Below are 25,548 nucleotides of genomic sequence, written 5' to 3' on the forward strand. Positions count from 1 at the left end.
TGTAATCAATGAACTGATCAATAAAATCGTCCCATGTTTCCACAAGGCGGTGAAAACCAAACAGAGGAACCGTTTCATTTTCACCACCATTTAACAGTCCAGACCAAAAATGCCATGAGCTTTCTACAAACATTTTTTGTCACTCGCCAGGTTTTTACCTCCAGATGTTGCATGAATGTTCTACTCAGTCCAAACACATTATTAAATCCAGGATAAGTAATAAGGATGGAGGGGGGTAACTAGACATGGATCATCTACAAAATAGATTCAGTACCAGTCATCCATTTAGTCTTAAAAGAGGCAAGTAAAGCTTACTTGTAAAGCACCTTATTAAGCCTTATTATTTCCAGTTTGGATTAAGCAAAATTATGTCATCCTTTTGCCAGACCTTTCATTCCAGTTGGGGCATAACACCTCATATTTCACGCTTCCTGACTGATGAGTAATGAGTCGATTTTAGGGAATATCCCTATTTCTGATTTACAATCATTCATGAATGGAATGTGTTCTTTAAATTTGATGTCAATCTATCTACGTTATGAAACAACATGAGTGATGGAGTAGAAAGGTCAGAGGTGAACCACATTCATTAGGAATCAACCTCTGGAGATCTTTCCAGAGTAATTTACATTACTGCGATGCAAAATGAAAGTCACAACGAAAACAAGTATGCTGATGACTGCATTGTGAGAAGTCTCCATGGATTTCTCATTAAAGACATTCTGATGATTTTATATTTACAAAAAATATCTGCAATCACTTTTATTAACACAATGTAACACAACGAGGAGTAGTAATTCGATATCTCATTGGAGTTGTTCCTTACCTGCCATGTCGGTGGCGAACGGTCGGTCCGGTCTCCAGCCGGTGTACCAGCCGACAACTTTACTCCCGGATACCAGGGGGCGCTCATACGCTCTACCGCCTACAAATCCCACAGGCCAAACAGACACACCTCGAGTACTGCGCATCTGCAAAGAAGAAAAATACACAACTGCATTAACTCAAGCTAAACACGTACAGATACATACATTCAAATGAGACAACGCAGTTAAACACAAAGCTGTCCTCTCTGTCCCAAGGCAGCCAGTACAGGACAAAAAAATATTATTACAGCGCACACCAGAACGGATTGACACTATTTTACTGCAGTTTCATTAAAAACAACAGGGAGCGAACTATGTGTTTTGCATGCAGCTTCCTCAGATTCGCTCTGTGATTAATTGCCAACAGGTGTTTCCTTAAATAATCAGGTGCTGAGCAGCAGAGAATCCAACCAAGTCACATTCAGCAACACAGATACACTTCAGCTTCAAAAAAATCAGCAAACAATATGCAACAGCCATGACGATTCCACTGTACAAAACCATACATTAACATTTTGTATAATAACATCAGAATACAAAATCAGGCTGATCTGATCAGATCCTTTTAGCTGATGGGAGTGTGCCTGCAAACTCGGATGACAGGGGAGTCAACGGGGCTCACTCAGTCGGCTCAGCCACCTCACAGTAAACACAACTGAACACTAGACTGGGACTGAACACAGCCTCACAGAAGACATGGCAGGTTGGGACAGGAAAGGCGTGAATCAGCAGACATGGAGGTCTTAGACATTACGTCAACACTGTTGTTTCTACACACTCTGTTTATAACGTTTGAAACTAAAATTCTGGCCATCTCTTACAAATTGCGGTCAGACTTGCTGATCAACAATCAGTTTTCTCTTCTGTCGCAGCACAAGCTCTGAAAAAGCAAACTGGAAGTGGAATCTGAGCCAACAGCCGATGTCCACTCTGAGCCGATGCAATTAAGTCGAAAAACCCCAGAAAGAAAGTCAGTGAATCTGCCGGTGACGTTGATCCTGAAATGAATTACTCGTGTGTCAGTTTGTGTGAGTGATTAGAGACCTTTAATTTCATATGAAATGTGGGTGAGAGCAGCATGCAGGGAGTCTGTGGCTAACTGAATAGAAGACTAAATGAAACTGTGCTGTGCGGAGCTGCCTTCCATTTTCACAGTGAATGAATTTGCACACAGCCAGAAGCAGTGCGACGAGAAATGAGACGGAGAGAGAGCGAGATAAAAGACAGGGGGTGTGGGGGGGTGGACTGTGTGAGGACGGCTGAGTTTCTGTGTTGGGAGTATGAGACATCTGTATCCTGGCGTTGTGTGTGGATGCATATATGTGTGTGTGTGAGACTCTATTTTCCAGCCCTGGCCACCCCGAAGCCCGTTCATTCAGACACTGCTCCTCATCGCTCACCCAAACAGCCTCCAGCCAGTCGCTCATGACAGAACAACAGAACAAAACCAAATCAGTAAGCAGCACTGCATTACTGCGCCCAGACTTCACACTGAGTTCTGGCTTTTAAAGCCACGGGAAACCAAGTGTAGGTATAGCACAGCATATAGAGAGATTTACAGTCCTGTTGCAAACTTCCAAGCAGTCATGGAGGGGAGACCTGGAGCATGAGATCACAGCATAGCTGAGAATATAACATGGTCCATGGAAAAATAAAAAAAATAGCTTTACCTCAACTAAAATGTTTTTATTGGTTAATAATTTAGGAGAAATTTGACATTTTTGCAATGTTTGTCTAGCTGGATGAAGAAATCAAAAACCAATTACAGCCCAGTGAGTATCCAATCAGGTGAAGAAAAGGTTTGTGTTGTTGTATTAGGGAAGGGAAGAACTGTCAGTCTGCCATTGACAGCCTCATTGTCTGCAGATGTCTGCCTCAAGCAAGTGCATATCGAACCTCGCCAGAGTTCAATGACAGACACAGAACTGTAGACGGAGCTGCAAAGAAAGAATAACACAGTTTATATGAACATGTAGCTCAAAGGCACTGCTGACTGTAGTACTGGCCTCTAACAGATATATTAATCACTACGCAAATGTACAAGACCCTGACCAGAAAATGTAAGTTAGTGGAGTTTATTGGAGACACAAAGTTTCAGCCATGGACCTTAAATAGGTAGCCACAATGTGAAACGACACATCCTTGTACTTACAGGCTCTGCTCCATTTAAGTGTGCTGGTGCACCTCTTAAAACATAAGGGCTGGGAAAAGTGTTTAAAGGGAGTGTTATCTGTCAGCCAGCAGCAGCAGCCACCTAATTGTCAGTTGACAAAGCAAACAACAATAAAGGCCTTCAGGGCAAAAGCCATGGTACCTTAGATACTTGACAGCATGGATAGTTGTATTCATAATATAAACTTAAAATAAGCCTGACTGACATTGATCAGACCGCTTTTTTTGTATGGTTTGCAGAGTTTCCCACAAATACACTTTACTTGGGCATGTATACTAATAGCCGCCCAAGTATATTTGACGACCCCTTTAACCATTTTATAGGCTACTTTTATTTTTTAATCCATCCGCGAGAATGACGCCTTTCTATTAACTTGGTGACAATCAGCCCTCGCTCTTCCCCTCCCATCTACTGTCAATCACGCAAGCTCTGCAGAGGAAGAGAGAGACGCTCTCTGTTATTACATCCTTCCTGTAAACACACTGATTGTGATGCATCCTCTCCTTTTTTAATGTAGGACTACTTGTGCTGTTGTTTTGTACAGGTGCACTAAGTGGACCTGGTTGTTGCATTGTCGTTGGGTGCACACTGGGTTTCGATCGGCTACATAATTAACAATAAGCGTCGCCCACATGCGGCTCACATGCCGTTATGACAACAGAGTCACTGGTGGAACAGTCCTAAACGTGTGGTGTGTTATTTGGTCCCCTTTATACAACTTACTGCTGACGAAAAAAGCAAATAACGTGGCCGGTAGAGAGAAAACAGAAAGGAGAGAGAAACAAAAAAGGAGAGGCGCGCATTAAGGTGGACAAATAAAGCAACACTATGTAGGACTAATGAAGGGAAACTCTTAAAGCTATTCTGAAGAAAGAAAGATCAGGTTGCTTCCCCTCCATCCCAGACCTCCTCCCTTTACAGACATGTGACTCTTCATACTATTTCACCTGACTTCCTCCTTTGCTGCTGTTATAATTACTACAACCACTAGACCACACCTAACAACAAACGTAAATATGGGTCTGAATAAGTTGCTTTGACAGGCGACCTACATGGTCATTTTCATGGGCTGGTGAATTTGATGTCAGACTAAAGGTCCATGAAAGAAACCTTGTGTCTCTTAAAAACTCTTGACAGGCTGCAAGATTACTATTTTCTTTATTTCTCCACATGATTTCATTTTCCAAAACACCTGGTCACCAGACTAGTTTAGGTGAGTAACATGTTTAAAATAGAGACCATCTGGTGATGGAATCACACCAGCCAGGATACATGTCAACATGTTCGCATTATGTGCCGTGGCTACTCAGTAGTGATTGCTACATGAGTACTCAGTCCTCCCCCTAATTCCTGCCCCTTGCTCAACCAAGTTTCACACCTGTATCTCACATGGTTTGGTCTAGTTGACGAAAGTAGGGATGTCAGTCAAGTTGATATGAAATACAAACACAGAGATTAAAACATTTCCAGATGTTGATTGTTATGTTCAACACATCCCTTCATGATGTTGACGACATATCATGAAAAATATTACATTTCTTCAGCATAGACAAACTGTCAGTATATAAAAAAACATCACCTCCTGTGTGCCGGAGCAAAGAGCGACTCAGAGTTAAATGTAAAAGCTTTGATGAGCTGACTGAATCCCCTTTGTTTTAAAGCAGAGAGACAAAGAACAGGAAAGGGATATTTATTAATATCAAACTGTCACAGATGATAACTGTAATTATTCATCTTCATGAGGCGCGGTGACTTTATCTTTGGATCCTGCACCTCCAGAGAAGCGGTGAGCATCTCTTCCCCCCTTTCCTTTTCTCTCCTCCTTTCCATCTCTTTTGTCCCGCACCCCAACAAACTCTCTATCAGGGCCCCTGAGTGACGTCAGCAGCTTTGAAGCCGTTTCCCTGTTAATACCGTGGCCCCTTGAGTTTGCCTGCGTGACGCTAAAACCTTTCGCCCGTCGTTTCTCTTTTGCTGCTGTCTGCCTTTCTCTCTCAGGTCATTTTTCAAAGACTCCTCTGCTTTATAAAAAAAAAAAAAAAAAACAGATGAAAAGAAAATGTGAGGAAGAAGAAAGGGAGGCTGACTGTGCGCGTTGGTCGTTCCCAGATCATTCCTGGAGTACGATCGTTATTTTGGCTTAGTGGCTAAGTCCTATTTTGACTGCTAATGATCCCCTGGTTTGAATGCTGCACCTCAGAGCAAGCTTAGTGCAGTTTCGCACATTATTAGAGAGTTAGAATGGAAACAGGGTCCATCGGTGTGCAAAGATATTCAGAGGGGCTACCTGTGCGCGCAGGGGACCCAGCTCTATAACATTTTGAGCTGTTTCTGCTTGGCCTGCCTTTAACAAGATCTGCACCACAACATGGTGAAATACATACATTATTTCGGGCATAAACACACTCAGAAATATCTGTCTTTGTTGTCTTTGGCCTTTGGCACTTTTCAAAGCACATTAAAAGAGTTTTGACAAGCAGCTGCCGCTCTCTGAAGTTTCTCTGCAGTGAAGAAAAAACATGACTGTTTGTTTACATCCCCTAGAAGGTCATGTCTCCTAGATGAAATTATTGCCTTATAAACATCTACATAAAAAACCCATAAACGTTCATAAAGAGCAGAGGGATTTCAGTTTTAGTCCACAAAGGCCCAATTTAACAACCTAATGAATCTTCACACTGGACCATGTTTCTACATGAGAGAAGGTCAAGGTTTTCCAATATGTTGTCCTCAGCTTTGGTGATGTCTCCTGTCTCCTGCTATTATCTCACCGCCATTTGCCATTTATCTGATGGAGATAGGTGTCTTAAAGAGACGGAAGCTTAAATGACACGTTTAGACAGAGGGTGAATAGAGGTGCTGCAGTTACAGACAGCATGAGAAAAATAACGTGTTTCTTGAACATCAACGCATGTAAACATTTTCTAGAAGCCACCCAAACTACAAGTATAAACCTGAAATTGAGCAAAGTATGGGACCTGTAGGTGTGGACGACTGGTTTTGTTGGTTTAGACCAAATCATTCATAGTCTGGAAAAATCAGAAGCAAAGACGACTGACGGCTCACTGAGTAGTTCATTCGACCAATTAGATGCAGGAAGGGTTCAGGCAGATGTCTGACTGAAGGAGTAAGATGTCAATAATCCATTGCACAGCTTAGTTAAAATGACACCCAGACAAATGCCTGTTGAGCTTCTTCAGACTGCATTAAATGAGAGAGCTGAGAACTGCGGGCTGCCAGCACCAGGCTATATCAACAGCACATTATACTGCTGCTTACCCTACTTGTTGTTTTTATAGCTTTCATTTATCCATTATGACTGGACTGTGGCCAGGCGCCACACTGAGTCTGGCTATCTAGGGTGGCAGTATCATTAGACTCACACTCAGTACCTCTCAAATCTTCATGTTAGAGCGTCTGAGGTTAAAAATCACATTTAAATGACAAGTTAATCTTTGCCCCACCATACAGAGCAAGTATTTGACAGATGATCAGAGGATGTGCAAGTTCGGTGTCAGTTTAATCAAGCACAACCTTTCAACAATGCGATGTTATAATATGAAATATGTTATTAAAAAAAAAAAAAAAAAGTTATATTAAACCAGCTTTGGAGACAGTTTTAATCGGATATCAGAATGATACTGGACTGGACTCCTGATGCAAGTGGCAGCTCAATACAGATGTCGTCTCTGTTTTCATTTTCAACATCAGTGCAGGTTGTCTTTTCAACAACAACTCAATGTCAAAATGCTTGCTGAGAGCCAAACAAAGCTGTGGGGTGACAGTGTTTCAACAGATGGTACATTATTCTGCTCGGTGGCAACTGCTTTAGTACATGCTGGTTTTCATGCCACCATCTGCAGATTACTGCTGGCACAAGAAAAGTTTGTAGCACAAACTTGTAGTCTTAACTGTATTTAGGTTGCCTGAGCACACAGTACATGCTGTTTTTACAGAAACTACCTGCAAGGCAGGGACGATGAAAAATACATCAAATAATGTGACAAAAACCGACACAGGGAGAATAGAAAAGAAAAGAGAAGAGGAGCTCGGTTAAAGCAGTTACAGTCAGGTATGACCAGTTATGGACGCCGAGTCAGAAACCACTGTTCAAGACTGCCTTTCAACATTTGTAAGCACGAAACCACTGGATTTTTGGATATTTTTTAGGAGATGCTGGAACATTTTCCAGCCATGTTTGTGGCAAGAGAGCCGGGTAAGCCAAAAACAATCTTTTCCGAACCCTAAACAAGTGTTTTTTGTGCCTAAACCTAACCAGACCATAAGCACAACAACATATCCGTGGTTTACAGAAACCTTCAGTGCCAATATTTATTGACGATTGACGTATTGACGATTGGGTTGCCACAACAGCAGTCTTCAGTCTGGTGTGGAATGAGGTTCCTGAACAAGGTTAAGTTCAGCCGTTTCCAGACAAGAGCTTTTTATATAAATGAGCACAATGGTTATTATGTCTGCATGCTGTGAGGAGTATTGTAATTATCTCCAGTAATGAACCTAAGAGCTGAATGATGAAAGTGGAAGCAGCAGCATTTCTATAAATGACACACATGAGGACAATTGCTTCCACTATCCTCCTTTCACATCTTCGAGAAAAGCTGCTTTTAGAAGCCACATCAAGTTCCAGGTTGACTATAAAATATCTAATATACGATTCTGATACAGCCAGATGCCAAGATATTTCAACTCTGTGACCCTGCCACTGTAGATATATGCATATAATTATAATCTGTCTGTGGATCTTCACAACAGCAAGTTTTTTTCTTTTTTTTTTTTTTTAATTTGCATTAGGCACCAATTAAAGTTAATAGGAGTGCGTTGCATCGCATTAAAGGGCAACTTTAATGTAGCCATGGATAATTTAATAGACTCAGTCCAACAGCACAATATTGCATCGAGGCTTGGTCAGACCAGAAAGTGGCAGTGAAGTTCAGCTGTCAGTTAGCAAGCCAAAGCTAGCTAATGGTACAAATAAATTACACACCTTGTTCAAGGGACATCACAATCACCTTTTTTTGGCAAAGTATGTGTACACACTTGAGAAATCTGACTCAGTTGTGACTGGCAGACTAAATTAAAGTGGACCAGGCTCAGCTAGTAAGCTGCAAAAGCAAACTCTGACTCTCCCTTGTCTTATTTGTTCGATCACCATGTAAATATACACCAAAAGTGAACCTGATCAGATTTCTACCACCACACGCTGAAGTGTATTATGTGATGAGGCACATGTGGGTGCAGTGGCCGGTAGCTCCTTCAAATTCTGCTTCATTTTTGCTGTAAATGTTATTTGTTCAGCTTTATTGCTGTAAAGACATATTACCTATTACAGAAATACATCAGCACTGGATAAAAAGTGTACGTTTTCGATTAAGAGCAGCGGACTTTGAGACAGTCACTACCCAAGGCATTTTTCAACCATCCAACCAGACCAACAGGAGGAGAGGAAACAGATCCCAGCTTGGACTGGGACAAGGCTGCTTCTTGTCCCAGTCCAAATGAAATGTACAAAATGGGATCAGACACTGCTGTTCTCACATCTTTGCAGAGACCTGGCTTCACCACAATATCCCGAATCAAGGTGCTGTATGCAGTAGACCACGTTCTGAGCCGATACCATGCAGGACTCTGGCAGGACCAGGAGAGGTGGATCTGCGTTTACGTCATTGATGCTCGGTGCTAAAACACAGTCAAAGTTGATGGCCAATGTTTCTCTGGTGTAAAACTTTTGATGAAAAGGAAAATGAAAATCATTGCACCATCACCAGTTGCTGCTGTTTACATATGCCCTGAGGAAAATGAAAAAGTTATGTGTTGTTTCCTTTTATAATGAGGTTGTTTAAAGTGTTTTTGAGTATCATGAAAAGCGCTATATAAATAAAATGTATTTATTATTATTATTATAAAAAATTGCTCTATAGAATTATTCCTGGGTGTGTACGTGTTTATGTATATAGGTATATAAATTACTGTATATATATTCTATGTTTGTGCAGCATGAAGAAACTACATGTACAAATTTTCATTTCATTATTCAGCCCTGCGTTGTACAATGACAAATAGACCTTAGATCTTGAAGCTATCCAGTAAACAGCTTTGGATACAGACAACCCTTCTGAGGCCATATAGAATAATAAATGTGAAAAAGAAAGCTACATTTCCTAACTGGTCTCAACCAGTAAATGAAGTGGATAGTTGAGAATGTTCTAGGTTGAGTTGGTATGTAAGAATGGAGGCTACAGGGTTTTTACTGAGAATGGTTTGACGTTTCAGAGGGTGTAAGTGACTGATTTGTGAGAAGAACAGAGTGAATATCTTCAGACAACTTTGTCTCATAGAAATCACATACTGTATATTCTTCCAGTTTGCAAAAGCAGGCACATTTTGGAAGAAACATAAAGCTATTTTTAGCAGCACATTGAGGAAATATTTTTAATTAACTAATCTGCCAAGTTGCAAGATGTTGATAATGATATTTATCTGCAAAATGCTCACTGATGTTGTTTTCCAACAATATCCACGCTGGCAATATTAACATCTGCTTGTGCTTCAGGTAAGAGAAATATTGAAGTCTTGTTTGAATATTGTCCAAAGAGACTTCAAGCACATGATGTATTTACTTCATTAACAAGTGCAATCTTTCCATAACATGATGTTAAAAAAAGACATTACACTTCATTCACTGGAAAAAAAAAATCATTTGCACTGAACAAAATCTGGGCAGCAATTATGTTTCCTTCACAATGTAACTGACAAAACAAATTAATAGTAGGAATTTGTGTGATCAAACAAATGGCCAGCAGCAGCAAAAGTGAGAAATGTGAAAGCTGATCCCGACAAACAGATAAACAGATAGATAAACAGAAAGGGAAAACAGAAAGATAAACAGCCATTAGATTTCACATCGGGAGATGAAGATTTATTGAATTTACCTTCCAGACTTTTGCTGCTCTAAGTAGGAATTATGAGCTACTGTGAGTAGTACCCTGAGTTGGCAGCTGTGACTGCAGCTGCACGATCGTTCCTTTAATGCCTAAAAGCTAACCAGCGAGTTGGTTCTTCTGTTTCTGGCTGCTGCTCAGGTTTTATTTAGCACCAGTTCAGGAGTAAACCAGGAGTTCTCTTAGTCATTGATTTTACTATCAACTCTTGTTTTTACTGCTAACAAAACCAATTTCAAACAATGAGGACTCATTGTTGGGACATTTTATACCTTTATCTGAGAAGAAAAACACTGCAATGATCTTAGAGAGTCAACGCAACCTCGAATGTAATCCTCTGTGCAGAAAGGCTGCTATTTTGGGACGTGTGTGTGTTTGTTTGTGTGTATGTGTGTGCGTATATATGCTTTTTAGTGCTTATTTTTCATTAGAAGTTGAGTAAAAATCCATATTTTTTAAACAACATACAAATAATTGTTACAGTGGGAAGGAGAGCACACACCCTATCTTTGTAGGCCAAGACACAGCTCTTTGAAATCAATACAGTGTGTTCAACACAGATTGAAACAAAATGATAAAGTTGCCTAAAGGAAGGGATTCAAAAGGAAAAACACAAAATGAAGACATGCAAAACACGGATACATTTCATTTTTTTTACATATCATACCTGTCATATCAACATTTGTACACTATGTGTCATATTACCTTCAACTTGGGACAATTTCCAGCCGTGTTTGTGGCAACAGAACCAGTTAGCCAGAACATGATCTTTTCCTAATATTAAGTGAAGTGGTTTCTGAGCCTACGCCTAACCAGACCACGAGCAGAGCATTGTCATAAAATTGAAAACCGAACCTAAAGAAGCCTAAAGTTTCACATAAAGAAATGTAAAGTTTCAACATATTAATTGTTTGCAGAAACATACACTGCCTACATTTATCCTGGCAACTGGGTCATTGTAACAATTTTACCGAAAGAACAGTAATAGTGTGAACACAGCTGGCTTTTACACCTGATCTCAGTCCCAACAGAGTAGGATCCAGGTCTTAAAGAAGCTATGAGTACTACATGTCACTCCAACAGACCACAGTAATCTAGCTCATATTTGAGAACACAAACAAGTCTCTCAGAAACCACAGAGTTCATCCTTATGATCAGGTTCATCATCAAGAGCCAGCTCTGCAGCTCCCCACAGGGACTCAACTAGGGAAGGAGAAAGAGTAAAGGTTTCTGTGTGAGCTCACAGTGGGATTTTCTAGCGATATTGTATTTTCTTTCTGGTCGAGCTTCATTCGTCGATGCAGGAAAGCATCTCTCCTTAGGGTGTAAAGATTCTGATGGTCCACACATTCAGTCTTCTTTTCATTGTCTCTGAAGCTGCTACACATTTTAAATCTGAAGAGAGTCGTCTTAGTTTTGTTCACGGTAGACAAATATTTTCCTCATTGGATACCAATACAATTTTTTTCACATTTTAACACTGTAGTGATCCCAATGTGCCTTCCCTAAGCTTCCAGTTGAATGGAGTTTTCTCTAAAGGCAAAACTGAAAAGCACATTATGTTCATATCCTGGAATGTAAAGTTCTTTTTACTATTTTCTTCTATTTCCAAATGTTGCACAAAAGCTTTTTTTGACAATCATTCCAGACTGAGGGTTTTTCCCCCGATTTTCATGTCAAATAATTTTGTATTTATCCTGCTATGACGTGCCAAAATGAGGTTAGGAATACTCCAACCCCCACAAAACCCTTTAAATGGGTAAAGAAAAGGCAGGAAGACGAACACTGGAGTGACGATAGATGTTGTATAGTATATACAGATTAGACAGAAATAAGACTGGGAATAAGAATAAGATAAGAATGGAAAACATATGGTTTGGATCAGAGAACATGTCAACCAACTTCCAGGTGGTGCCAAGAAAGGCACTGATACTGAATTACCTGGATGCCAAAACCATCTCCTGGTGTCCTCCATGAATAAGACAGTGATAAAGTCATGAAGACACAGACACACACAAAGGGTGTGGTCGCCAAAAGGGTGGGGAATTGTTTGTGGACCGACAGAATGACCTATAAAGCTGCTAAAAATAATATTCATTTCTGTTCTTAAAGGTCCAGTTTGTAAGAAAGTTGTCTCATTTCCAACTCCTCAAACACTGACGCTTTGGGATGGGGGCCGACCTGACCTACAATCCCAAAGAAGATGTAATTGACAAGTTGGAAATGAGAAAACTTTCTTACAAACTGGACATTTAAGGTGGACTTTTAAGTCCTAAAGAGGCTAGAATGTATGTGATGAGTCCTGGATGTCAAAGTCCAGTCTTTATCGAGTTTCATCATGTCACTCAAGTCCAGAAGTCTGCAATTCAATACACCTATGGAGAGTGAAATGGAACAAAATTCATATAAGAAAAATATTTTGTAGAATGTTTCCAGGGAAATATAACTTCGCTCTTCTGCCTCCCCTAATAAGACCTTAAAACAACACACGCTCTCTGCTCTCACTCAACACACTCACTTTACTCCCTGCTGAATCTTTAGCCCTTTGTTCTGTACTGTACATCAGTGGGCCGTATAGAGGGAGCCACAAGCGGACACTGTCATGCGTTACAAAAGCTCCTGTCTCATTATCAATATGGATATCTTCACCAGAGGGCAGACGCTGCACTGAGATAACAAATAATTCATCTTTGCCGCACATGAAAAATCATTTCAGATGCAGCTGGGTGCACGACAACCTCCAAGTCCTGACAAATTACAGCGCTGGCAGCTCAGTCAGTAAACGCATGCTATTTACAAGTAAACAAAAGAAAAGCTGGGGTGAAAAATACAGTGCTGAGAGGAATCACATTTCATCTGACTCACAGCCAGGACACTCTGTCTGGGAGCACCGAGGCTCAGTCGGGTAATCAACTCTGACTCCCTCCCCTGCAAACAAATAGGTGAGAAGTGAATTGTGTGTACACACAAGGAGACTCTTAATGATGAGGTATATGAAATCCATTATGGATGTTCTCGTTTCCTGCCTCCTGCCCCGGAGAAAGAGCCGTCATTGTGTTGTTGACGCACTGGGACGAGTGTTCGGGTGGCTGGGCCGGGTGTGATTTTAATCAAGCGTATTTTTATCTGTGTGTTATTAATATGCATGGCAGAGGCAATCGGAGAAAGGGAGGGAAGAAATGAGCTGGGAGAAAATGAATGAATCAAATTAGAGAGTCTGGGGACGGGCTATGAAACCGTGATGCAATGGTGCATGATACGTGCACAGGTTGAATGCTTTATGGGTTTATGTGGAAAAAGATGAAAGAGATGAGGGTGCATGCTTATTGAGTGTGTGTGTAGAGTATGAAACGGAGTGATTTCTGTGACAATATCCACAAACGTGCAGAGATGCTGTAATGTCACAGTGTTTCTTTCCAGCAGGGGAACTAGCTGCCTGTGTGCAAACTCGACACATCTTTCAATACCACAGCAAAAAAAAAAATAGAAGTCCTAAGCACACAAAATAATATGATATCAATATTTATATAATAATAATAACAACATTGTTTTTTTGTATTTTTTTAAAGATCAACCTGCACACAGTGCTGGCACAGAAAAGTCAAGTTGTAATAATGTTAAAGGGATAGTTCAGGTCTTTTGATGTTGGGTTGCATGATGTACTCGCTGATCTCTAGTCAGTGTATTACCTGCAGTACATGACCGTCAGCTCTCCCCCTGTGTGGAGAAGCAGCGCATAGCACCAGCAGGAAGCAGAGCAGTGTACTGCTGTAAACGGTACCAGCAGCAAGACATATTTCAGCCAGTTAAAAGAAGGTCCACCTAAAGAAATATATATCCGTTAAAGTGTCACTAAATGTAGAGCATACAGCCTTTTCCATTGGCACTACATTCCCTGAACCATACAGCGTGCGTACTACTACGAACAAGCGCAGCTGTGCCTGCTGTGCACTGTGCACTTTCAGCGGCTGTCCGACGGCGGCTTTTTAGGTGGGCCTTCTTTTAGGTGGCTTAAAGACGTTTCACTGCTGGTACCGTTTACAGCGTAACAATGCTCACGTCAAAAGACCCGAAATATCCCTTTAATATCTGTGTAGATTTGGGTTGAAAATCTGATTATAGATCTTTCAGTAAATTTTTTTTTATAGCTTCGGAACATCTGATGCTGTCCAATCTGGATTTCGCATGGTATAAAGAGGTACTGATACTTCTGGCAACCTTAACATTGTGTATGTATTTGTATATGTTGCCAAGACTGAGATGAGAGTAACAATTCTCATGTTTGTGTGTTAAGCACCTGGCTGGACATGCTAACCTGGCTCCGTCCAATGTGAAAGAATACATTGACCAACTGAACATGAACACATACAGAAATATAAAAATTACATTTTGTGGTTTTACGGGCAGTTACATGCTGGAACCGTTTCTGGGCAAACAACTGCCCAGCACACTGACTGTATGCAACTTCCCAAACTCAACACAGCCTGAAAACAGTGATGCTCCCTGCCGACCTACTGCTGCTCTGCCTGTAAGGAAACTAAAACCTGTGCTCACAAACTGTGTCTGGATACCCACAATGTACTATGGCTGTAGATGCTGAGTTAAAGAACTGGGTACTCCATAAAATCATAACTTCTCATTTTTACCTTTTTGGTTATGTATTAAGGACTTTACACACAAGGAGGGGTTCATGCGATGATTGCAAATATTACACAGCGAGAAAGACACTTTTTTTTGGAACAAAGTCAATCTTTCTGCACTTGTAACAGCTCGTGACAATGTGTGTTGACCTGTTGAATGTTTATGTTTGTCGTCACCCTGTCTTATATGACAAAAGACGCAAAATTTTGGACAATGTGACATAAGGGACTTGGGATGAGTAGCCTTCAATCCTCCCTGCACAGACATACTATATGTGAGATATTAATCAATGCAGAACTGAAGCTGTGACATCCATCTGTGCTCTCTTCAAATCCACCAAACTACATAGATAAAAACAGCAATTTTACCTCACAGAACATGGGAGTTGCTGGTCTACCGTGGCCTTGATCTGTTAGTTTGTTGATAACTTAGTGTTTCAACATATCAATATGATACGATATGAACCCAGTGAATACGACCTCCCTACCGAAAGATGATACACTGTGTAAAGACAGCTTTAAAAGAGTTGGTAGTTTTTCATTTGGTCAGAGTACTGCTAGCTCTTAGCCTGTTTTCATTCTAAGAAACACCTCTCTTATAACCATTACAATTCAACAGCACTGTGAGCTACATCATCTGAAATGAACACACAGTTGAATCAACACCTCTCTGGATTAGTTTTAGTTAGTTAACCTAAGAAACTGGAAAGCCTTACTACATTGTTTACTCTGGAGGCTAATTCAGGACACACTATAGAAAATGTTGTACAATCTAAGTAGCAGTAGCGACAGTGAGACGGTTAAACCATAGCCAAAGGATAACTGTGAAATAAAGAGTTCCTTCGAGGTTGTGAGTGGGTGGCAAGCTCTCAGCAGAGATCAGACTGATGACAGACCCTGACGCATTGCTGACATAATTAATGTATAATGACTAATCAGACTGGTTTCTAATCAGTTCCACAACATTTCACTATTATGGAAAAAATCCCAGAAACTGTGACATGACCAGCTACTTTAGCTGTTAGGAGAATTCTGCAGTGCTGTTTTATCTGTGAAGCTTTACCCGACTTTCCATAAAGATGGGAGTGACTAGATAATGACTGTATTTTCATTTTTTGGCTAACTCATCCTTTAATTATTATGTTGAAATAGTAGACAAACTTGATCAACCAAAAAGTTTAGGGATTAGAAAGCTTCACCACTGCGTCTACAACAAACCCATGAGAACCACTAGCCCACATACTGTACTGGTCCTAAAGGAAAGAAGATCTCATCAGTGGTTCCTGCCCACACAAGTTCACAGGAAAGGGTTAGTGTAGTTTCGTTATCAATTTTGAAAATGTCTGAGATATTACAGAAGCTCGTCTGTAAACATAAGAAGCTATAAACACATTAGGAAAAAAGAACACAGGTTTTAGAGACACAGCTTCTGTTTAACATAAATGTATGCCACTCGCTGTTACACACGGGTGAAACAGGACAAAAGGGGGCTTGATGAGGGAGTAGTGAGTATAGGGAGGGGGTAGTCAAAAAAGGCTGGGAGAATATGCAGCAAGCTGGTGCATAACACCGTCTTACGTTTTAACTGGCCCTTTAAAGCCTTCAACCTTTCCATCACCTTCCTGTCTCCCCCGTCCTTATCCTCCCACCAACCCCACCACGGACAATTTCTCTCGCCAAGGTTCATCTCCTTTATGCTTCGCTACCCTGACATTACAACCCCCCCATCCCCGCTTCTCCCACTACACTATGTAATTATGATAATTGCTCATAGGGGTTTGAGGAAATTGAATTTCCCATTTCGCTCTGGCTCCTTTATCCCAGCAGTTTCTCTTTGTGCCACCCCCCATCGCCCCACGATTCTCTGCAGGCCTGGAGTCTGCCGCTCGGACTCTTGATCAAATATATCCTTAATGTTTGCTTACGTGTCTTTAGACCATTTCCTCAAAAAATAGAAAGTAATTTAGCTAATTCCCCGACACCGACTGACTGCTCAGTAAGATGAATAACATATGAGAGAAGGGAATATTAACAGTATGAAAGTATAATTAAAATCCAATTTAATTTCAAAGATGAATTATCAAAAAAATCAAATGGAACAAATTATTCTTAGAGTTTCTGAGCTCTCCAGTTCAGTTGCATTTCAGCACAGCAAGGGATTTCCATCACAAATACACAATCTGAAAAGCCATCACACCAAATTTAGAACTAAAAAAAAAAGCAACACTAGATCTGCTGTGGCACCATTCGAGGAAGGTGTCCCAGAGTCACACTTCAGCACAGAGCATTTGCCTAAGTACCTGCTCCCTAAAATAGTCGCCGTGACTGCTGCGCAGCTCTCAGGGCCGGGGGAGTTCAATTATTCAAAAAAGGTCTGACGAAAGTCTTGCCTCGCTGACAGGCTGCTGCAGCTGAATCAAACAGCCCTGCCATGCTGCCGTCAGCTGAAAAAGCTTCCATCCCCAGAGTCAGCTTTTCAGGAATGAAGAAGGAGGAAAAGGCACAGCTTAATTTTCCTGATTGCTTGTTTCGCAGCCAAGTTTGATTGGGCTCCTCCATTGTAAAACTGACTGAGCCAGACATAGTTGGGGTCAGCAGTCGTTTTATTGGATAACTCGGGTTTTATTACATTTTGGATCTTACTTTTGTAGTTTTAACTATAATAATTTCTACTGGTTATGATAAAACCACTGACCAAAGTAATTGCTGCAATCCAACAGAAGAAACATGAAGTTAGATGATCAGAGTTGAATCGTAAAGCTCTTTATTTGGAGGTAAAGCCAATGAGTGTAACAAATATAAAATGTTGGTAATCAGTGGTAGACTCAGGATGTTTGTCACACCTACACAATGTCACGCCCTCAGCCACGCCCCCTGCACAGCTGTGGTTGCAAAAACACAGACAGAGCTGATCAGTGGGGAGTGCCTGTTCAGGTCTGTGAGAACTAACCAATCGGAGCAGACGGGACTTTTCGGGAGGGTGGCCTTAAAGAGCCTTAAAGGGAGCGTTCAGACAGAGGGTGAAAAGAGGTGCTGCAGCATAGACAATATTAGAAACATTGTAGGTGGTTTTAACAGTAAATCATAAAGATTTTCTAATGGACACCCAAAATTAAAAAAACAATGATCATGAAAATGAACATAATATGGGACCTTTAAGAACATCAGACAGTGGGTGGCTTTATTCACAGACTCCTTGCTGATGTACTGTAGATACACTATGAGCATGAGTACAGACTGCGTACGTGTCTTTGAGAGACAGGTACATTTACATCTTTTCAACCTTTTTTGGTTAAAATGCATCTCAACAATCCCCAGAGATGGTTAGCTTGTATATTAAATGGGGTCTAGCTGTCTTGACGTCTGTTTAGTGATGTGGGGAGACTCCCAGATCTCAGAAATGAATCTGTCTTTTTTGTTACTGGACTGCCAAAGTCAAATATTGTTCCCTGTTAATTTCTCCCACAAGAAAACTCCTTCCACTGTGCTATTGAGATATTTCACTAAAACAACCCAAAACTCATCAACGGAGCCTCATTCACTGTGGCTTAGGGAATTCATAACCTTATTACAATCCCCCCATTCTGGGTATAAGTGTTGTTTCACTGTCCTCACGAGAATACATTACTAGAAGAAACTACAGTCGGGGTAAGCCTTCCAAAAACTCTATTTGATTGAGAGGTGATATAAAAAGAAATCTGAGAGATTCGAACTTTATAAACACCATGTTAATGTGGTCCAAAGTGAGGGAGCCCCCATGAGGGTGGCACACTGCATCTTGAGGGAAAAATGCGAAACCACCATCAGGAACCAACAGGAAGCAGTGTGTGTGTGTGTGTGTGTGTGTGTATGTGTGAGCAATCAAGGTGTAATTGCATGGGTGGCATTCAATGAGCAGCCTTGCGTTTTCTGACACCCTATTGACTACTAGGAGTCGACTCAGCTGGAACGTGTCGCGTGCATAATAAACCATGCCAAAGTGAGACCTGACTAATGTGCGGAATCAGAAAATACACCCTTTAACTCTTGTCTTAATGCTAAATGCCGTTCCACCTGACTTCTCGCTCTCACTCTGCTGCCAGAGAGAAGGAAGGCCTGTTAAACATTTGCTATGTACCGATGTTTTTTTCATAAGGGGGGGAGGGGGACACACTTTGCTCATTACTCTGCGGTGGTTTGGAGCAAAAACTGCCTGGGCAGATACCTTCATGTAATCAACAGCTCAGAGTCGAGCATGAGGCAGATTTTGTCCCAGCTGGGGTTCATCATTTGTTAATTGGGCAACTGCGGGTCAGAAATGACGTGCCTTCAGCTCTACAGTAAAAACTAGACTGATAAAATTGGTTTAAATCTAAATATTGAGAAACATTCTTTTTCCTATTTAAATCAACATTGATATAACCTCCCAAAAACTGTGATTATCATCTTTGCTCAATGTCTAAATATATTATATATATTAAATCAATTTGAGTAATATAATTCTCCTGTACTGTATTCTACATCTGCTCCTTGTTAAAATTATCTCTAGTCTGCTGAGTCAGTGAGGGCTAAGGAGCAGAACCATACAAGGATACATTTCTGGAAGGATAACAGTGATACATTTACTGTCCAAGAAATTGACTTTTTCAGCTTCTACATATCATTCTGACATAAGTACTGAATGCACAGAGTAATGGCTGCACAGGAAATGACACCAATCTCACTTCCACCATGCTGTTCGGTCTACCACCAGGCTGGATTTTTCACGGAACAACAAAAGACGAAATTACAGCACCAAGGAAGCGCGTCTGCAATTGCGCAACCAAAGCAGGGAGAGGCATTTGTTTTCCCCCGGTCACTTTCCTCCAGGTAACGGTGGAACAACTGAATTAACTGTGCAAAAGAAAAAGAACCACACTGATAGAGGAGGCAAAGAAGGTGAAGAGGGAGAGTGATAGAAACCGAGGTAAAACAAGAGTGAACGAACAGGCGTTCACATGACGGAGAGCTCCGGTGTTGAGCCTGCTCCCCCTGCTGATATGTGCTCACCTTACCAGTGGGACTTGAGACGCTTCACAACCAGCAATCTCTCTACTAGACCAGTAAGTTACATGACCTGCCTACTTATTAATACAACCAGGTCTTTTCCTTCTTTTTCATAGCACCGACATCAGGGTTTCTAGGTCTAATTGGTCTAATACTGTACATCACTCATGTTGTAATCATTCCTCCTCTCTATACTGACCCTGACCCTATCTGAGCCATGGTGGGTGGATTTACATTTGTCACCAGGACACAACACCAGCAACAAACCTACAAACACGCCTACCAGGACGAAGACACGCTTGTTTTGGCTTCTGGGCCATCCACATTGGCAGCATTTTTTTGTTGTTGTTGTTTGACTACACAGTAAGTGTTTAAGCCACGTTTTTCAATCATCCATCTTAAACGCATCAGCTTCGGTTTTAATCCCATGATGCAGAACATGTGTAGCAATTTTTTAAATCAGTACCTACAGTATTGGGTATTGTGTACTGGGTTCAGAGTGCCACCAAACACACGGTGCCTGCAGTACTGTAATGCTTTAAGTCTATTTTCCCCCTCACTGCGCTTTGTGTAGCATAATCTCCATAGGCAGATGTTCAAATTACAAAAATCTTCTTATGTCGGTATTAGCTTTTTTTCTAATGACTGGTCAGGGCCTCAGTTTTATATAACTTGGTGGGCAGGGGACATAAAACAGGATGTGTAACAGGGACTGTTGTTTTTGTTTAGGGATGCACAATAAGGATATTTTTAAAGCCGATTCTGATAAGCGATAATGACCTGCTTCTCATGGTTGATGCTGATAAGATAACGGATAATTCATATTTTTCTGTATTTGTAAAAGAAGTTCATTACCTGTAGTTTACGCACACCTAACAGTAAAAAAGGTAAATTCATGAGAGCAACAAGTGTGTTTCTTCTTCTTCTTCTTCTTCTACATATTGCAAACCAACTTTTAAGCTGGATACCACCACATGTATCAGAATGTGCATATGTTGTGCTTGTAAAGTCCATGAAAGCAATTTAGCCACACATTGTCACCTCTTGTTATTTGCTACAATGATAAATAGCTAATAATATAAATTCAGCCATCAGTGGGCCGATAATTGATTGGCCTGATCTGATATACATCCCTAGGGTATTGCTTTTGCTGTGACTCTATAGATATGATAGTATTGCATTAAAGATGGGTTTGAAAAGTCCCGACTTTCCTTGAATGCCAGTTTTACAAAATCATCGCTGGAATTGCAAGAAAAACTCACAAAAGATTAAAATGAGAATTAATATTCCAAAAGGTCACGTTGAAATAATATTTTAGTTGCAGAAACGTGAACTCATTCATTTTTCCTCCTGAAGTGATATAAGGGTTTTTAATCTGAAGCTGCCACCCACTATAAGCACAGTTACTGCCATCAGTCTAAAGCCTGCAGACAGTTTCTGCAGGTTATTACTGCCGTATGACAGCCTATTATCTCTCTATGACAGGCCATTACCTGCACAGAGGAACTAAGTAATGAAATAGGCAGGAGGACAGAGAGAAGACAGTGTGCTATCAACAAATCAAACACGCTCTATACGATGAGCCACAGGCACACAATCTAACACTGAGAATACGTGTCAGGGTAGTCTCTGCTAGCACACTGGGCTCACAATATAGAGGCTTTTTACCCAAGTGCTGCATTCAGGGTCGCAAAAGATGGATAAGCCATCGAGAATCAGCATGTGATTCAAATCAAAGCTGGATTTCTTCGGGCTGAACCAATGTGAATAATTTACTTTGCTGCATTTGGATTGATTGGTCGGACCTTTGGGTCATTTGTGTGTAACTTTAGCTAAGCATGATGGGTATGAGCACCAGCCCAGACTGCAGTTCATTTTCTGTTTAACTCTTTACATAATTGATTAATCAATTAGTAAAAGGACAGAAATGTACGCTGCCAATACTGTGATATCCCATTAATAATTTAAGTAACTGATGAGCAAAACTGTGAAATATTTCCAGCTTGTAAAAGCATTGACTGTTTTTTGTTTTCTTCTTCTTTTGACTAATATTGGGTTTGGACTGTTTGGCTTGACGTCAGATCAATCGATAGTGGAAATTCGTCCGTTGCAGCCTTAAACCTATATATTTACAGCATTTCTCCAGCGGTTACATTGTCTTCTCTGGTGAACAAGACTTCTCTTAGAATCATCAGTCATCAGGCTCCGCTCTCACATGTCCAAACAGACCAAACGGAAAGAAGAAAAGCTGCAGAGCTCAAATACAGTGCGTCAAACACACTTAGTGTAAATTCGCCTTCGGTTTACCCTGCTGTTTGAAGAACAGATTTTAGACGCAAGCTGAGATTGCTTTCAAAAGGAAAAGAAAAGAGCCTTTTCATATCAACATGTTGCAATGCAAACATTCATTTTTCATCGTTTTCATTCGTTATAATGCTCAGGTAGAGGACAGCACAACATTTCTGAATGGGTCCATCGTCATCAGAGATCATCATCAGCGCTCGCCAGCCAGTAAATCGCTCACTGTGAAATTGAATTTATTTTCCAACTACTGAAATCAGTTTTTTCCATTCGGTTTTTACTACATTATTCAGTGCAGAGTTAACAGATAAGTTATAAAAAATGTTTTGCATTCCGAACATTTTATTATTGGAACAAATGATAGCAATTTTAGCTTTCTCTGAATGGCAGTAATCAGAGCAGGCAATCAGCAATCAGAGAAGCATTCATTCAGAGTGTTTGTGCATGTGAAAGTGAGAGGGTTGTTTGGTTGCGTCCGCCGCTACTGTTGGCTCATCGTTCTTTGTTACCTGGACATTTAGAGCTGCATGTCTCTAATATCGAGGACGACAGATCTTTAACAGTAATGTGAAAAGAGACACCCATATACGTATGTACATGTGCTTACATATACACACGCTCAGACATAAACTTGAGTGTCAGTTTACCGATATGAGAAGTCGTTACTGGCATATCATCCGGCCTGTCGACATACTCAGATTTACAGACGACTGTCGGTCGATATGTTTTTATCAGTATTTATGTATCAGAAGACTCTGAGTGTCTCAAATTGGTCTACATGCTACATCAGAGGGTTTTACATCCAGATAAGTATACTGATTTAGGGGCATAAAATCATAAAACTAGAAATACTGAAATCATAAAAATGAAAATATGTCTTATAATGATTCAAAAAGACCAGTATCGCTTTCTTACAACTCTCACACACAATCCTGCTTGTCACATTAATTCAGTGTGGGTGAGTGAATCAGAAGAAATCTGGACAGTGGTGGTGCTGTGATAAAGATGGGAAAGAAGTGGCAGCCCTGGTGAACCGAAACACCCCGAGTGAGCACCAGCACCACCTCGGCCACCATCCATCTCTCTCATCTGTCTTTCTGTCATGTAGTTTTACCAGTTTCACGACTAGAATACATTGGTTTAACAACAGCATCTCGGGTGGAACGAGCGGGTCTTGAAACAAGGTCTGGAGCCTCCCCAGAGTTTTTTTTAGCAACGTTCCGGTGGGATCCCATCAACATGAAGAACCGGTGAATTTCGATGTGATCTCATATGGGGAATGCTAAACAATGGCTTCTCCTGTGCAGCATAACCGTTCCAGCACGGTACAAACGTATTCAGAAATGGGGAAATAGACCTTTTACCCTCATAGTGTAGATACTGTGAGAAAAAGGACCCAAATAGTCAATTTCTATGGCTCTTACCTCTATTATCTCCTGACATGACATCGGTAACTAAATCTATGGGACAATATCCTTTGCAACAGGGTGTGCAGGGATGCGTTTAAGATTTATCAGGGCTGTTTGGCAGAGGGCTCCGACACCATTCGGGTGGGAAGGATCTAAGTGAATTTGATCAAGTACTGTTAAATACAATTTTGAGGTACTTTTTAATTCATCTGACTGCTAGTTGGTAGTTACTTAACAATTTAACATTCTTCACATAAAAAGGTGATCAGCACATGAAGATATGAAGCAATACTGTCAGATTAAGCAACCCAACAGCACCTACAGCAGTTAGTGCCATGTACATCGACTGCAACATTTCAATTCTGTTGACTCGTTAATGCTGCAATTATGAATAATTATCTAATGATGTAATAACAGGACTCAGAAAGGGGCCATTCAGCATAATGACTGCTTCTGATACTGTAAAGTGAGTCAACAAAAACCTCTGCCAAAAGGCACCAGGTGCCAATTATAAGACAATGGTAGACCCTAAAATGTAGTCTAGCAGCAGCACATCAGTACAGTAGCACATGTACACTCATAAAGTCAGTGAACTGCCTCACTTAAAATCATCTCTTTAAAATTGCAATATAGGGCGTTTTAGGACATTTTTTGTTCATTTCTCAGGTGTTAGTGTATGGATCAGGCTGGATCCATGAGTGAGTACAATGTGCAGATCCTATATGATGAGTTCCATTTATGGGTAAGCATTTATGGGTGATGGAGTTTGATAGTGGTGGAATTCAAGGGGACTTTTTGGGCCTTTGCGGAGGTATGCGCTCTACTGAGTGCCAGTTTTAGTTACTTATAGGTTTAAATTTCTATTTATAAACTAATGTATGTGCCATTTCCTCTTTCAGACGTTACATTGTGTTGCTGTAAGCAGCCTTAATGCTGATAATACTTCTGTCATTTTATATTTTCACCATTTGTTCAATGCTAGACTTGTGTGTGATGGAGTATATTCATCAGGATTTTAGAACTTCTTCCATCATCACTGTTTTAAGCAATAAATCCATGAAGCATCACAATAAACCCCATGCTTCCACCTCTTGGTTTTCAAATTAAAACACTTTAAATTAAGATATTTTACAAAAAGTTTAAGAAATACTGATAAGACATACGCCACCAATATCCCCTCGGATATCCGGTAATAACACAGGTGATATATGAAATGTAGGGCTACCTCTTCAAACAGCTCCAGGCTGTACGTGTTGTCGTCATCCGCGAAGAAAACCACCCCGGCGTCCCGCCTGCTCCGGTGCTGCCGGAGCCACGCGAGAGCCACATTCCTCTGTTCCGTGGCGCGTGGCATCCCGGCGCGCTTGAACCTGCGGGGAGTGAACACATGCAGGTGTGTGTACGGCACCCCGCACTTGGCCAGGAAGCGCGCCACCAGCTCCGTGCGCGTCGTCGAGTCCTCCACTACGATCCAGTGGAAGCGGGGCACCTGGCGGAAGGCGTGGGCCAGACGGGTCAGCTCCGCTTTCTGCACCGGACGGGTGTAAGTCGGAGTGATGGCGTAGATGACCGGCAGGGCGGTCTGGTTGTGGGTGCCACCGACCCCCGGTGCGCCGGTCCGGGCCGCCCGCTGCGCCCTGCCGGTCCGAGCGGCTGCTGGAGCCCGGATCGTTCTTTTACTGTCGATATCGATCATGATGATGACAATAAGGACCCAGGGCAGCAGGATGAAGAAGCGGCTGAAAAACACTGATTTCATGGCGAGGCTGAAGTTACCGTGCGCCCTCTCTCTCACTCACTCCATCACACACACCAAATGCACCGACCGCAACTCCAGGAACCCCTTCCTTTAAATCCTGTGATGTTGCTCCTCACAAACAAACAACAAAAGCAGACCTCTTGAGTCCATTTCAAAACTATATCAAGCGCAAAACCTTCTGCTGCGTTCCCCCGTCCCGGCGGGACCGTTTCCCCGGAGTTCCCCTCCTCCTCCACCTCCTCCACCTCCTCCTCCTCTCTCGGATGGGACTTAAGTGCTTCTTCGTCGTCCTTCCCTCCTCCAGCTCACTCTCTCAAAAGCCCCGTTAAATTCCCATGTTCTGTCGCCCTTCAGTGCCTGTTTCCAGATGAGAAAAACAAGCCGGAGCGGTGTCCCCTGCAGCGGGCGGTGATAAC

General features: G+C 41.4%; 1 protein-coding gene across 1 annotated transcript in view; it reads right to left on the reverse strand.

The window, feature by feature from the left end:
* b3gat2 (beta-1,3-glucuronyltransferase 2 (glucuronosyltransferase S)) overlaps positions 1–25,132 on the reverse strand; it is a 46,201-nt gene extending 21,069 nt beyond the window's left edge. The window contains exons 1-2 of the mRNA XM_073482213.1: positions 24,599–25,132; positions 827–971 (exon numbers count right to left, since the gene is read on the reverse strand). Of these exons, the coding sequence (XP_073338314.1) occupies positions 827–971; positions 24,599–25,132 (679 nt within the window). The remainder of the gene's footprint in view (positions 1–826; positions 972–24,598) is intronic.
* Positions 25,133–25,548: the final 416 nt, after the last annotated feature.

This window comes from Pagrus major, chromosome 15 (assembly GCF_040436345.1).
Source record: "Pagrus major chromosome 15, Pma_NU_1.0".
Classification (NCBI taxonomy): Eukaryota; Metazoa; Chordata; class Actinopteri; order Spariformes; family Sparidae; genus Pagrus; species Pagrus major.